Here is a 15,764-nt window from a genome sequence, read left to right as displayed (position 1 = left end):
AAATGATCCTACCTGAAACAGACCCTTGCTTTCATATGCTGGTTCTATGCTTGGATGAAGTTGAGTCAATAGACATCTGTTCAGACATCTCTGTAGGAATTGTTCTCTTATATTCCACCAGGCAAAGCTATTTCTCTCTCCACCCCCCTCCCCACCCCATAGAGCTGCTGTACTTAAAAGGATATTTAATTTGTACCATTCCTAAGTTACTCTGGTTTCCTTTAGTTGACCCTTCTTCACTTTCCCATACACAAATGGTTTCTTGAATAGCCTTGTTTAATTTGTTTTCAAATATGAGATTTTTTTTAAAAAAATTAACAGTAATGAAGGGTATTTTTAAATCTTCTGAATTGAAACACAATTTTTTTGAACATTTACTCTGACAAATTGATAAGGAACCTAAATAACTTAGAGGAAACTAAAAAAACTGGCATTTTAAAATACTCTAGATTCTCTGCTTTCAACATATTTAAGGTAAGTTGCAATAACTTAATATCCCTAATGGTTTGGGTGATTGGATTTACTTTCGAAAATTAAAAAAAAAGCAAAAGTTTAAATCTGATGGCTAAAGCTAAAAGCAACCATTTTCAACTTGGTTGAAAAAACCATCAAGACTTTTCTTCCAAAATTCTGGTGGATTCATATACTGTAACTCTCACCTTTAGTATTTGACATTTCCATGCTGAAATAGAGCAGTGGAAAACTTTTCTACATCTGTGTTGCTTTTGGAAACCAGCACCTCACATCTGCTGTCTCTGCAATGCAGTGTCCAAACTGGGTGTAAAAGGTTATTTATAATTGCCACTGCAGATGACATCAGAGTCATACCTGTCACCCTGGGGCTCCATCTTCATAAGAATAATGATTTTTTGACCAAGTTACAAGTATGTGATTTTCTGAATTAATACCCTCCACAAATAGAAATAGAGACTGTGAGTTTCAAGAAAAGAAAGGAAATCAAATCTATGGTTACTTACTGCAAGTAAAGGTAGTCTCTGCAGACTGACTCCATCTGCTTCTGCTGGATTGGCAGTTAATGTTTCTGAAAACCTGGCATCTTTGATTCCTAAGGAATTCCATCCCTTCCCCCACCCATTTGAGAAGTTTAGTAATGTTCTAACTATCCTTCAATTAAAAAGGAGTAATAAAAGGTGGTGAGGTATAGGGGTATGACTGTAATTCTTGGTGAAAACACAGAACGTTTACCAAAAGAAAGCATTCTTCTTATGAGTGCCCTGCATAAGGAGGTAGCTGAGCTAAGCAACTGAAAAGCAGGAGGTGTGGAGGCAAAGATTCCATTGGTTCAAGCCTTATATAAATGCTGCTAATTATTATTTTTTGGTTTGTTTTATGACATTTGCTTGGTTTTTTTTTTCCAAAAAAGTCTGCACTGGCCTCAGATATACCTTTAATTCTTCCTTTCTGCCCCCACATACTCCCTCCCCACACACAACTTGTTTTCTAACACTACTTATTCCTAGTTTGAAAGCTGACAAATAGCAAAAATTTAGCAACCAAAAAAAAAAGGAAAGAAAAAGAAAAAAAAAGTATTTTGCCACCCTCCTGGCTAACTGAAATGCTTGTTCCTGAGATTACAGTAATTACAGCCCCAGCATGAGCTCCATACAAGCGCTAAATGAAACAGCACATCAATTAAAAAATAAACACTCCATTCTAGGAGTAAGACAACCCCCTGGGATGTCCTAACAAGCGTAAATGAACCTGCCAGGCAGCCTGCCCCTCCACCCCACTCCCTGCTCTCTTATCTTAAGGTGGGTTGGAGGAGTTAGCAAGGGGAAGGGTTAATTGGCATGGTAACAAGTGGTATAAAAGAAACCCTGGTCCCCATTACCCCATGTACCAAGATCATAATTAAACCCCGACCTGCTCACCCTGGAGGCTAAGTGAGCCTCACCTCTCCACTGATCTGGCTGATGTGAATAAATGGTGGGGCGAGGAGAAGGAGGACGCTTTGGTGAAGACAAACTCAGAATGTAGGTTACGCAGATGTGCATATGTATGCATGCTACATATATGTTTATGATGTGCATATATAACGCATATGTGCTTCCAAAAGTTTGTTTCAGCAATTGGATGGAGTTTCGCAACACAGACCAGTGTGGCAGATTCAGAGGGAATCCAGGACCGGGAAAAGGTTTCCATCTGTCTATGGAACAAAGTGCTTTTTGGTACTAGTCATGGTGGTTGGGAGTGGGGGTTGAGGGATGGAATATTTTGCAGTGATTTAAGTTTTGCACATATATCAGATATGAATGTCTACTAAATCATATGCCCTATTTGCTCCTCCAAGCCTTTCCCTCCTCCCTACAGATAACCAGCACCTAATACAAACTGCACCTATTAAATTCCTTCCCATTTTCAGTAGCTTATGACCCAAAGAAATGTCTGATTGGAAAGGCAATTTGGCAGTTACCTAGTTTAACGCCTTCATTTTTTAGTGAGGAGGAAACCAAGGTTCAGAGATGTTGTGACTCGACCAAGTTCAATTTAAAGGCAGGGATCACAGCTAGAAACCCTAACCAGGGAACTCTCCCAGATCACGGTGACCCGTGGGTCACTTCCTCCTCGACCCATGTCACATCTATTGCTAAGATCCCAAAGGGCAACTCTGTCGGTACCATGAGTTTAAAAAAAACGCTCCAATTTCTCATAAAGTAGAGGGGTACGGAGCCCCCTTCCACTCCCAAGTCCTTCTTTGCACTCACCTGGCCAGGCCCTTCTACTCCGTTGAAGCTTCCTAAGAACTTGTTAAGGCTGTTTCACTCTGTGACTGCCGGAAGCGCACAGACAACTCCGTAGCCTCCTCCAAAGACATCAGAGCAACAGCCGAAGCTGGGTCAGGACCACTGACACAGCTTCATTCACATCTGGATAAGGAAACTTTATTAGCCTGGTACTTGTTAGATGGGAGCTGGACAAGGCCACACTCATCCAGAAACTACCGACCCTGGGGGGACAGGGGGAGCAGACAGATAGACTCCTCAGGTATACACATTATGAGAAAGGTGCTAACCAGCGATATACCTACAGAAGAGAAAGAAAGGATGTTTGGGGTGGCTGTTTGTTTGTTTTGTTTTTTCAGTGCAGTTTAGAAGGCGGATTCTGGGCTTCCTCTGGAAAACCGCAGCTTCAACATGGAAAAGATAAGCACACACACCGCCCCTCACCTAACCTCCACCCTCCCCAGATCCCTATCAAAAGTGTCTGCATGTGCGTCTTACAAGCATAGACTCATATAGAGAACCTCCTTAAGTGGGGTTGAGACTTGGGAGTCCCTGGTCTCCGCCCACTCTTCCGAAAGATAGGCTGACTTAACTCAGGAGGCGGAGATTGAGTCAGCTCGGTATAAATATTCATGAGGCCGCGGCTAGAAGTAGCGGGGGCTGGAGACTGGGAAGTTGTGCAAAGGGCGCTGCTCCCGCGGAGGAGACAGCAGCAGCAGCTGAAGCTCAGGTGTTTGGTTTTTTTTGTTTGTTTGTTTGTTGTTTTTTAACAAGGGGCCTGACTGCGTACAACTCGGCGCGTCCCCTAGCAGCACCGCCACGACTTTTATCTGGAGGGGAGATCCATTTGCCCCACACCCGGAGAAGAGCTGAGCTGCAGCTACTGCAAAAAAGACTGACTAGCCTTTGCAGAGTCCGGAGAAACCCTGCTTGGCTGCTCAGCTTTTAGGAGAGGAAATTTGTTTGCGGGTCTTGGGGTGTTCTTAAGGGGCAGAGAGAGCTGGAAAGGCTAATATCGGGACCCAGGGAGTTTACTGTATATTTGCTCAGCCATCTTGACTTTGCATCACGGGGAGCGGAGGCAAAACTTGCAGCCACACCACCTTCTGTGCTCAGCAAAGTCAGGGGCAACCCAGAAGCAGCCGGAGAGAAAGTGGCTGCGGCCCGAAAGAAGAGGAGAAAAAAAAAAAAAGCAAGTGCAATAACAGAAGGACGATGAGACTGCGACTGGAAACGCTTCTCCGGGCGGACTGAAACTGGACCTGAAATTTTTTTAGGGGGGGGGAAGAGGGAAAGATCCTCCCAGGGAGGACTGCAGTGCTTTTCTTGCTCCCTCCCGATTTACTCCTTTCCAAGCCGCAAAGGAACTGCTGTGGGACTTGGAGAGGGGGGGGAGTGCGGGGGTGGCGCCTTCTCTCCCCCCGCCCCTGGCTCCCGGGGAAAGGAGCCGCTACTGAGACTTGAGGCGGGTGGGGGGCAGGGGGGAGGGAGGGAGGGAGGGAGGTTTGGATTGATTTCCTCATCCAGCTTCCCGGACTGTGAGACTTGGGACTAGCCGCTGGCGGGGGAGGTAAGGGGGGGGGCGCGCAATCGGCAGCTCCATTTACAATCCACTTCTCCCTGGAGAAGCCAGAGACCTTCGAAGAGGGGCAGGGGGAGGGACCAGCAAGAGGAGCGCAGCCCCCGCTGGTACCCGGGGGAAGCTTGGAAGGCGCTCGCTACGGGGCTTGCTCGCCAGGCTACTCTTTTCCCCTCTCCCTCCCTCCTCTCCATTCTCCACCCCTCCACCAGCTCCCGCGGTGCAGGGAGAGATTTGGGGAGGACTAAGCGTGGCGAGAGGGACACTTGGAGGACTCGGAGGTGTGCGAGTCTGCCGACTGGGCCGTGTGCGAGGAGCCAAGTATGGAGTGGAGTTACCTGTTGGAAGTCACCTCCCTGATCGCTGCCTTCTCCCTGCTGCAGCGCTCCAGCGGAGCGGCCGCCGCCTCGGCCAAGGAGCTGTCGTGCCAAGAGATCACTGTGCCCCTGTGCAAGGGCATCGGCTACAACTACACCTACATGCCCAACCAGTTCAATCACGACACGCAGGACGAAGCGGGCCTGGAGGTGCACCAGTTCTGGCCCCTGGTGGAGATCCAGTGTTCGCCCGACCTCAAGTTCTTCCTGTGCAGCATGTACACGCCGATCTGCCTGGAGGACTACAAGAAGCCGCTGCCGCCCTGCCGCTCTGTGTGCGAGCGAGCTAAGGCCGGCTGCGCCCCGCTCATGCGCCAGTACGGCTTCGCATGGCCGGACCGGATGCGCTGTGACCGGCTGCCCGAGCAGGGCAACCCAGACACCCTGTGCATGGACTACAACCGCACCGACCTCACCACCGCCTCGCCCAGCCAGCCACACCACCACCACCCGCCGCCGCCGCCACCCCCTCTGCCTGGCGAGCAGCCGCCCCCGGGCTCCGGGCACCACCGGCCCCCGGGGGGCCGGCCCCCGCACCGGGGCAACGGCGGCGGCAAGAGCTCGGAGGCTCCCGCTCCCCCTTCCCGGGGCGGAGGCGGGAAATCCCGGGCCCCTGGCGGCGGCTCCTCCCCCTGTGAGCCGGGCTGCCAGTGCCGTGCGCCCATGGTGTCTGTGTCCAGCGAGCGGCACCCTCTGTACAACCGGGTCAAGACGGGGCAGATCGCCAACTGCGCCCTGCCCTGCCACAACCCTTTCTTTAGCCAGGACGAGCGCGCCTTCACCGTTTTTTGGATCGGCCTCTGGTCGGTGCTCTGCTTCGTCTCCACCTTCGCCACTGTGTCCACCTTCCTCATCGACATGGAGCGCTTCAAGTACCCTGAGCGGCCCATCATCTTTCTCTCTGCCTGCTACCTCTTCGTCTCAGTTGGCTACCTGGTGCGCCTGGTGGCCGGGCACGAGAAGGTCGCATGCAGCGGCGCGGGGCGGCTGGAGCTGGCGGCGCGGGCGGGGCTGGCGGCGGGGCAGGGGCCGCGGGGGCCGCGGCGGGGGCTGCAGGGGGTGCTGGCGGGCGGGGCGAGTATGAGGAGCTGGGCGCGGGTGGAGCAGCACGTGCGCTACGAGACTACGGGCCCGGCGCTGTGCACCGTGGTCTTCCTGCTCGTCTACTTCTTTGGCATGGCCAGCTCCATCTGGTGGGTGATCCTATCGCTCACCTGGTTCCTGGCGGCGGGCATGAAGTGGGGCAACGAGGCCATCGCGGGCTACTCGCAGTACTTCCACCTGGCTGCCTGGCTGGTGCCCAGTGTCAAGTCCATCGCGGTGCTGGCGCTCAGCTCGGTGGACGGCGACCCCGTAGCCGGCATCTGTTACGTGGGCAACCAGAGCCTGGACAACCTGCGGGGCTTCGTGCTAGCGCCGCTGGTCATCTACCTCTTCATCGGCACCATGTTCCTGCTAGCTGGCTTCGTGTCGCTCTTCCGCATCCGTTCGGTCATCAAGCAGCAGGGAGGCCCGACCAAGACGCACAAGCTGGAGAAGCTCATGATCCGCCTGGGCCTCTTCACCGTTCTCTACACCGTGCCGGCCGCCGTCGTGGTAGCTTGCCTCTTCTACGAGCAGCACAACCGCCCCCGCTGGGAGGCCACCCACAACTGCCCCTGCCTGCGGGACCTGCAGCCGGACCAGGCCCGCCGGCCGGACTACGCAGTCTTCATGCTCAAGTACTTTATGTGCCTCGTGGTGGGCATCACCTCGGGGGTGTGGGTCTGGTCTGGAAAGACGCTGGAGTCGTGGCGGGCCCTGTGCACCCGCTGCTGCTGGGCCAGCAAGGGAGCTGGCCCGGGCGGAGGAGCCGCAGCAGCCGCCGTGGGCGCAGGAGGAGGAGGGGGGAGGAGGAGGAGGAGTAGGGGGAGGTGGCGGCGGGGGAGGAGGAGTGGGAGGCGGAGGAATGGGAGGAGGGGGCTCTATGTACAGCGATGTCAGCACGGGCTTGACGTGGAGATCGGGTACCGCCAGCTCGGTGTCCTATCCCAAACAAATGCCATTATCCCAGGTCTAGAAGGGGGGCGGCAGTGGGCAAAAAGAGAAAAAAAAAAAAAAGAAAGGAGAGAACTTCACGGAAAAGGACTAGGCGAGGGTGAGAAGAAGAGGGGAGAAGGGACCTTTGACTGTCAGAAGTTCCCACCCCCACCCCCCTTCCCTGTGTTGATTGCTATTAGCATGATAATGAAGTCTTAATGGTATCCATTAGCCGGGACTTAAATGATTTGGTTAGAACAATGTACCTGGCATTGAAGACTCGCAGACCCGATCCCCCCCTTTCCTCCATTTATATGCAAGGAACTGTTACTGCAAGGCAATGTTGATTTTTTTGTTGTTGTTGGCAAAGAAGGGTGGATTCAGCCCAATCTCTAGAACGGAAGGCAAGAAGCTTTCACTCCTGGTCCTGTGCTTCGCCTGGAAACCCAAAGAGCAGCAGCACATGTCGTTTGAGGGCTGTGTCTTCCTTCCCCCGATACATACACTCACTCCCTTACATAAACTCTTATGATTAACACATCCTAAAGGAGGGATGATCACGACCTGAAGGGACTGCAAGGTTTGGGTTTTCTTAATGACCAGGCAAATGCCTTAAACAAACAAACAAAACCATGTCTTAATTATACACCCCAAGTAAATACGGGTTTCTTACATTAAAGGATGTATTTATATAATTATTTGTTAACTTGTAAAAATGTGTAAAATATGTACATATCAAAAGATATACTGTCTGTACATTTTTTTTTGTAAAAAGTTTAGAGGCTACCCCTGTAAGAACAAATATGACTATTCTATTTTGTCAATAAAATGACTTTTGATAAATGATTTCAGCTTTGCCCTCTCCCCCTGCCTGTTCTAAACTGTTACTCTTTAAACTATTTGCTGAAGGGTAAAGAAAGCATCATGCAACAAAATAATTTTCTACATAGTAAAATTACTGTACGCTGCCCTGAGGGCTGAAGAAGCATTACCTCTGTTAAGAAACTTGAATTCCTAAATTGTTTGCAAATAATTATTGTTTAGCCAGAATCAAAGCTGAGTCTTTGCACCCTCCAAATGATGGTGTTTATTGCAACAGCTCTATCCTGTTCTTTGGTTAATGACAATCATGACAGTAGTTACATATGTGTAAACTGAATTCCTGCAAGGCAGTCATTTACCTTAGGCTTTGTTATTTATCCTGTAAAATGTGACTAAAGTTTAATATCCCTACAATTTTATTTCTGTTGTCTATGATTTTCTAAACCCCTGGCATTCCAAGAACTACACATTGCTGAAGTGTGAAGGTTGATGTTTTAAAACCAATCGATTCCACTTTACTGTATAAGTCACTTGAAATTGGGTGGTGGATAGATCAGGCTCTCTTTAATAGATTAAACTAACAGGTTAACATCTTAATAACCTATCATACTTGTGTATATCAAATGTGGTTCTTTTCTAAGAGAAAGGTATTGTTCCTCTGTCAAGACTAAGCTAATTTATTTGAGCAGAAGGCTGTTGAATTAGCAGAAGAATGCTTTGGCAATTGTTGAACTTTTTACCTGTCTGCCCAGTGTCTCAGCACATCATTCCTTTAAGAGGAGCTAAATGAATAGGGTTAATCTGTAGGGAACTTGGTCTTTTGAGTTTGAAAAACTTTGATCTTTTCTCCTCTCCAAATGTGATGTATAGTCTGAAGTTTCTTTCCCTGCTGCCGGGTTCCTCTTGTTGCAGACCAATTGGCCACCATGGAGCCTTAAAGTTCTTCAATTAAGGGCATGTGGGACTTTTGCTTAAAAAAAAAAAAGGAGGGAGAGGGAGAGAGACAGAGAGAGAGAGGAAGACTTGTAACAGTTAGTGAACACCAGAGGGAAAAGGGAGAGCAGCCTTTTAAACAGATTTTCCCTGCATTGTTAGCCAGACTACAGGCAGCAAGGCATGGGTTGAAGCATTATAGAAAAGAGCTATGAATGCCCTACAGGTGGTCTGTTCACATAATCCCCCAATTTAAAGCATTTTCCTTTGCCGGACAATTGCATTACAAAACTCCCTTCTTTTTCACTCCTAATTGAACCAATGAACTATTATAAACTACAAGTTTTTTCTTTAAAAAAAAAATCTTGTGTCTAAAATCTATTGACTAAATTCTGGCAAATTTTCTGAGCTGCAGTCTTTTAAGGCACCGGAAGTAAAAGCTGCTTCATCAGACATTTCTTCTTTTCAGATATTTTTATGCCTTATGCTTGTTATTTTCTGTCAGATTAGCAATAATGTAAAAGTAATTGGTAAGGTTGTGTGTTAGCACTGAAAAGATAGCCCCAGGTCCCTTATTAACCTGTCAATCAAGATAAGAGATGGGCAGCTACCCTGCTAATGACATAGGCATCAATCATCATTTGTGGGAAAAACCTTCTTCATTGAGACTTGTTTCTTGCATCCCCTAAAGATATTTTTCTCTTTACTTTCCATAATAGGAATTTCCAGTTGTCTTAAGTATTTTAAAATACAGGTTGGGAATGAAATCAGAACACTGAGCTTTTTCCATAGGACTTTGGGTTTGTAAATGACCTTTGAGTTAATTTCATATCAGGACTATCCCATATAACAGCTGTCAGTAATAATTTTGAAACATCCTCCCAGAGTTATCCTCGCTATTAACTGGATTTCTGTTTAGAAAGCAATCTGCAAAGCTAGGTTAGTTTGCTCCCACATCTGTCTTAAAGTTGGGGGAAGTTTTAAAATACCTGCCCAGAAATTTTATTTAGCAATTGCCTTGTAACTTAGGTACCAATAAATGGTCAACATATCCAATGGGGTGATTGTCATCTACTGTATGTACATAAGTAAGTTCTGAACTATGAAGCATTGTCAGTGGTGGGTTAAAGAAAAATTCTACAGCTCAAGGTGGGCTTTTACCTTCTGTTCAGGGGAGTGGAAGAGGGATGCCTGAAGATACTGGTTGGCATGTTGGTTTTCCATTGTGGTAAGACATTCCTTTCAACCACAACAAATGCATCAACAAATTTTCATCGAAGTACTGCAACCAAAGTTTCTTCCTTCACTATTTAGGGCACAAAATATAACCTATAAAACAGTTTATTTGATTAACTTAACATAGCTATAAAGTGTGATAACCATTTTAAAAAAAACTTGTAATGAAAACTACTAGTAAGGAAATAATAGTCTTACCCCAACGGGGGGGGGGGGGGAAATTGGTGTTAAATGCAAATATTGTTCATTTGCTTTTTAAATTAGGACATTTGGATAACAAAGTTGCCAGGATCTATTCAGTATTGATTTCTGGAATCTAATCCCCAAAATGGAATTTTTTTTGGGGGGGAATAGAAAGGAAGGAGAGAAGTGAATTACCATTTCTTAATTTGGCTGCTTGCACTGATCACAAAAAGAATGCAATTAGCTGTAAAATCCTTTGCACTGTATATAGATACACTTATTACATATGAATTCTGTATCAGTTCTTGGAAATGCTGTCAAATCTGGGGTTGTGGTTACAGCATGGCTATGTATCAATGTAAATAAAATTTATGGGGTTGAAAACTATAAGTAAAACCAAAGTTCATTAAAATATGTTGTGGGAAAAGTTCAGTGAAACACTTTCCTCTTTATCATAAATCCAATTTGAAAATGGCATAAAAGGGAAGCCATAAGTTTACATGAAAATAGAAAAGGCAAGCCATTTGAAATAACAGCTGGACATTTCAAGAGCCTATAACACTTTAAAAGTTTTATTGGGGGGAAATATCTGATTCTTACTCAAAACCACAAGTAACTTAAGTGGTAAAATGTACTAGGAAACGAGGTTAGATATAAGCAGCTAACAAGGCATTATATACATGTAACTATGACTCAGATAAAAATAAACTCCACAGTCAGATGAGTCAGGTTGGAAACGTGATAAGAGAGCTATAAGAGATCATTTGCTTACATGTATGGTATGGAATCTAGATGTCAGAAATTGAAATTTATGTTGTACTGCCATCTTGTGGTATGAAGAAGCTGCACATGTCTCAGAACCTGTTATTAAAGAAGCAATTAAAATTAGATTCCCCTTCATTCCAATCCAAGAAATAATTATTAGATGCCTACTGTGTACTTTCATCCAGTTGACAAACAGATGCCTTCCACCATGTATTTCATTGCCTACCATTATGTATAAGGCACTTTGCTTATCAAAGGTACAAACATACATTAGAAGTCATTTTTTAAAAAACCTCAATAGAAATAAGCAATCATCCAAATAGTTACATTAAGAATATAGTCAAGTTTCAAGATATCACTGAGATCTCTGTACTCCCTTAGGTGATGTGTGTTCTTAATCAGATATCGGGGTGCTTTCGAGCAAATACTGCAACCTAATAGGGTGTCTACCAAAACCCAAGACACACTAAAACTCTTGATAAAAGAAAGAATGGAGACAATCTAGTTCAGCTCCCTCATTTTACCAATGAGGGAACTGAGATCCAGAGAGCTCAAGTGATGGATAATACAGATAGTAACAGAAGTGTGATAAAACCCTGGTCCTCTGCCTCAAAACCCAGGTGCTTTCTATTGCACCATACTGCACCACCATTGTGAAATAAAGATTAATGCAAGATAGGTTACCTAAAATGAATTTTGATATCTTCATTCTATTCTTTTTGACTGTCCTTTTCCATAGCATCCAATGTGGGAACTGATCTATTTTTGCTGAGTCTAGTGGAAATTTCATTCATAGTATGACTTGTAGAATTGAGTGGAAAATTCTTCATCTTAGGCTATTCATCTAGGTGTTCATGGAAACAGGCTAGGGAACTAAGATTAGGATGGGGCACAAGGTGAGCCAAGGGAAAAAGAAAAAGAAAAAAGGCCAGGGACATTGGTGACCTAGGATGCTGAGATTTACATGATATATAAATTCAAGTCAAGGCAACGCCATTGCAGTAAGAAAACCTAAGGGAGAAAGGGAAGCCACTCAAGATTAAGGTGGTCTGCAGACTGCTAGGAAGAGGCATCCTGGCCATAGTTTGAAATGGTGAGAGAGGAGCAAGGACTTAGCAAGGATTTATCAAAGGCAAGGTGGATCAAAGTGATATTCAGCCTAGAATCCTAAAAGTGTAGAGCTAGAAGAGATGTTATCACTAGGTCTAGCCCTCACTTTTTAAGGATGCAGAAGCTGGGACCCAGAGAAATTGTGATTTGCCCACCACTATAGGGTCATAAAATTTTGTAGATGGCAAGGTCCTTAATATCATTCATCAAAATGGTTCTTAATCTGGGGTCCAGAGATTTCATGGGGTTTGTGAACTTGGAGGAGGGAAAAATACATCTTTCTTTCATTCTAATTTGCCTCCTTTGTAATGCTATATGTTTTATTTTTTGCATTTAAAACACTACTCTGACAAAGTGTTCATAGGCATCACCAGATTTCCAAAGGGATCCATGACAAACAAATAAAAAAGGTTAAGAACTAAATTTTATCGTAAGCTCCTTGCCGCCCCCAACACAGATACTCCTTTTTTTTTTTCAGATAAAAAATCTGAGACTGAAAGGTTAAGTGATTTGTCCAAGGTCACAGAGTGACAGAGAGACTAGAAATGGGGTACTCCAGCCAATGTCCCTTCTATACTATACTCCCTCCTTTCACAGTCTTCTTCAAAAGCTGGTTTAATTTCTTCAAGCCACCAGGATGTAATTTAGCACATTAAGTATAGTAAGTTTCACCTTACTAAAGATGTGTCTGTATGGTCAAGAAATCAAACTGAACCATCCAGTTCCCATCAGTGTTTTGGTGCCAATCAGCACCAATTCAAATAACCGAGCAGCTGAGGCAGCAATGCAAATGCCACATACTGTCACAGAGTTCAAACTGCAAGGACCTTAGATATCACTTCCTTCAATTCCCTCATTTTATAGATGAGTAAATTGATTACAGTATGACTACTGGCATGACTGATCAATTCACTTTTGCATCAGTGATCCTATATTAATTGCTCTTCAACATTCACATTACTAGAGCATTTTGCATATTTAATATTCTCTTAATTAAGCTGCAAGAAGCCCAAGATAAAAGAAAAATCAGCTTCTGCTCACTTGATGTGCAATTGTAGTGAGCTGTGGGAAAATGTCATTGGTTGAGAGAGGAGTCAAAATAGAAACACTCCTGCCATGGTCTAAGGAACTCCAGGACCAGTTTAGGTTAGGGAGAATATGTTCTGAACCTCTGAAGTGGGGGGGGGGGAGGAGGAAAGGAAAGGAGGAGGGGGATTATGCACTGCCTACTAGAAAGTTAATACAATCATCGCTAGAGAGAATTATCTCAGAGATAGTTCTGGGAGAGAATTCTTGGAGTCGGGAAAATCACTCGTCAAGGAGAACAAAACAGGAGAGGAATTAAAGGGGATTAGCTAAATGTGATTTAGACTCCAGTCTAGGCCCAAGGATGATGAGATGACATAAAGGGATAGACTGTACCTGAAAAGGGCAAATGGAGATTGGAATAGGATGGAGTTGAAAGGAGAATTGACAGGAGGAAAGAAGATGGCCAAAGGTTAAGATAAACTTTGACTAAACAACGGAGCTTTTAAGAGCTTACAGAATCTTTGGGTAACTTATTAATTGTAAAACAAAAGCAGTCATTTACACCACCTCATTTAACACTCAGGTGAACCATAGAATAATTTAAATTGGAAAATAAAATTACTTGCATTTCCTTTCCCAATAAACCTGCTTCTAATTAAGTAACACTAAGGCAAATTAAATAAGAATTAAATTTAATTTAAATTGGTCTGCATTTCACCTGATTGTTAAATGAGTTGGGTTAAATGGATGACTTTGTCCCATGTACCTAACAGGTTCTACCCAAGCTGTTATCCAAAATGAAAATGGGGGGGAGGGAGAGAACCCCATAGATAGAAACTAATCAAGCAGACAAGTTACAGATTTGAGACTTATAGCTAGGAATTACTGTGGGAATTTTTTTTTCTTTACCATTTCAACTACTTAATTTTGGCATTCAGTTTTTTTGAGAAGTCAGGAGTGCCCTCATCTGGCCTGAGAAGTAAACTTCACCCTTTGGTATAAAAGGGTTGTCTTAGGTTCTTACTACCTCTACAATATCAAAAATATATATTTTTAAAATCTAGTTATGTTTCTACTTCTACGTTTTAGAAGGGACATTGCTAAGTTTGGAGTAGTGCTAAGGATAATCAGAATAGTGAAAGAACTCAAGACAATGCTATGTGAAGACTGGCAGATGTTCAACCTAAAAAAGGTGAATATAGGAAACAAGGGATGTTGTTGCTGTTTTCAAATATTTGCAGGTTGATATGTGAGATAGGAATAGAATAGCACAAAATTAGCACCAATCAATGGTTACTGGGAGACCCATTTTGGTTCAATACAAGGACAAACTTCCGAACAGTTAGAGAAGCCCCCAAATGGAATGAGCCAATTTGTGAGGTAGGGAGTTTTCTATCACTGGCAGTCTTCAAGAGTATACACAGACACCTAGTCAATCTCTTAATCTCTCACCCTTAGATCCTTTACTTGTTACTTAGGATGGTCATAGCACAGGATTGTTATGAGGATCAAATAAGATTATGCATTTAAAATTATAAATATTATATATATTTGAAAACCCCAAAGCACTACATATATGTTAGCTACTATCATTATTTCTCTTGGGCAGCTTGTCTTTTATGAGTGATAAATTTCACCCTAAATTTTAGGGAGAATAATGAAGCCTTAAGCATAGGGAAGAAAGTTTTTAATAATCATATATCTTGTAATTTGATCTACCTTCTGGATGGTTAATTCAAATTCAGTAATAAAATATAATTCCAAAATAAAAAAAAAAGTAGACATGGAACCAGCAGCCATGAAACAGCCACAGGAAACTAGGTGCAAGTTTGGCCAAGATTTATGTTACCATGTTTAGTCCTCACCAAGAAGCCCAGTCACAATGGAACTTCCTTTAAAGCTTCCTGTGAGTGACAAGTGAATTTTTCCTCAGGCTGTGTTGGAGAAACAGTAGTTTGGATTATGAGCCTAAGGCTCCCAGGAGAAACACTAGGAGTAGAAACCAAGTGGGGATAGGTGGTGAAAATATTTATTCCCATTGGAAGTCATTGCCACTTCTCAATTATATTTCATTAAATGTTTTCTGTTTTAAATATATATGTGTATATACAGATGTGTATATATATATATATATATATATATATATATATATATATATATATATGTCTACTGGGTTGGACTAGTAAGATTCAGATGAAATAAGGGCTCCAAGATGTGAGTTTGAATAGGTGATGGACCCTGGGTGTAACTTTCAGAGGGGGATCATATTGTAGACAGGTTACATAGTGTAGACAAGTTTCATGTTGTGGGGAAGGATTGGACTATAGGGCCTTTGAAACTTCTTCCAATTCTGTGATTATATGTTACTGAGGCCTCTCTTGATCTTACTCAGACTTTCTTTGTGCTCTTTAGTTAGTCACTTTGACCTACATACCTCTTTTTCTTTATCTGCAGAATAGAACTAATTCCATTTTCCTTTATATAGGGAAATCTTGACCTTTGGTTTGGTTTGGTTTTTGGGTTTGTTTTTTTATTTTAGAGTTGTTTTTTCAGCTGTGTATTACTCCTCCTGATCCCATTTAGGGTTTTCTTGGCAAGGATACTGGAGTGGTTTGTCATTTCCTTCTCCAGCTCATTTTACAAAGGAAAAACTAAGGTAAACAGGGTTAAGTGACTTGTCCAGGGTCACACAGTTAGTAAGTGTGTGAGGCTAGATTTGAACTGAGGAAGATGAGTCTTCCTGACTCCAGGCCCAGTACTCCATCCACTGGGACACCTATCTGCCCATTCTTGGCCTTTATTCAAGGTAAATGAGTAAGTCAATAGGTAAATGAGTGAATGAGTATTTAAGATAAAATGGAGTCTTAAAGAAATGTTTCTGATTCCCTGGGTTGTCCTAAAAGGAATGATGAGCACTTACCCAAGGAACTTGCAGGAGAGATTGAGTTAATTAAATGGATCTGTGGT

General features: G+C 43.9%; 1 protein-coding gene across 1 annotated transcript; it reads left to right on the top strand.

Moving 5' to 3' along the window:
• The first annotated feature begins 4,324 nt into the window (after positions 1-4,324).
• FZD8 (frizzled class receptor 8) lies at positions 4,325-7,565 on the top strand. The gene is given in 4 exon segments (XM_020990385.2): positions 4,325-5,678; positions 5,681-5,797; positions 5,799-6,583; positions 6,585-7,565. Coding segments are annotated over 4 exon segments (2,109 nt in total). The 5' UTR covers positions 4,325-4,646; the 3' UTR covers positions 6,760-7,565.
• Positions 7,566-15,764: the final 8,199 nt, after the last annotated feature.

The sequence above is a fragment of the Phascolarctos cinereus genome, unplaced genomic scaffold, assembly GCF_003287225.1.
Source record: "Phascolarctos cinereus isolate Bilbo 61053 unplaced genomic scaffold, phaCin_HiC Scaffold_1;HRSCAF=81, whole genome shotgun sequence".
NCBI lineage: Eukaryota > Metazoa > Chordata > Mammalia > Diprotodontia > Phascolarctidae > Phascolarctos > Phascolarctos cinereus.
Note: the sequence above shows the minus strand (reverse complement) of the source record. Positions and strands in the feature narration are given on the sequence as shown.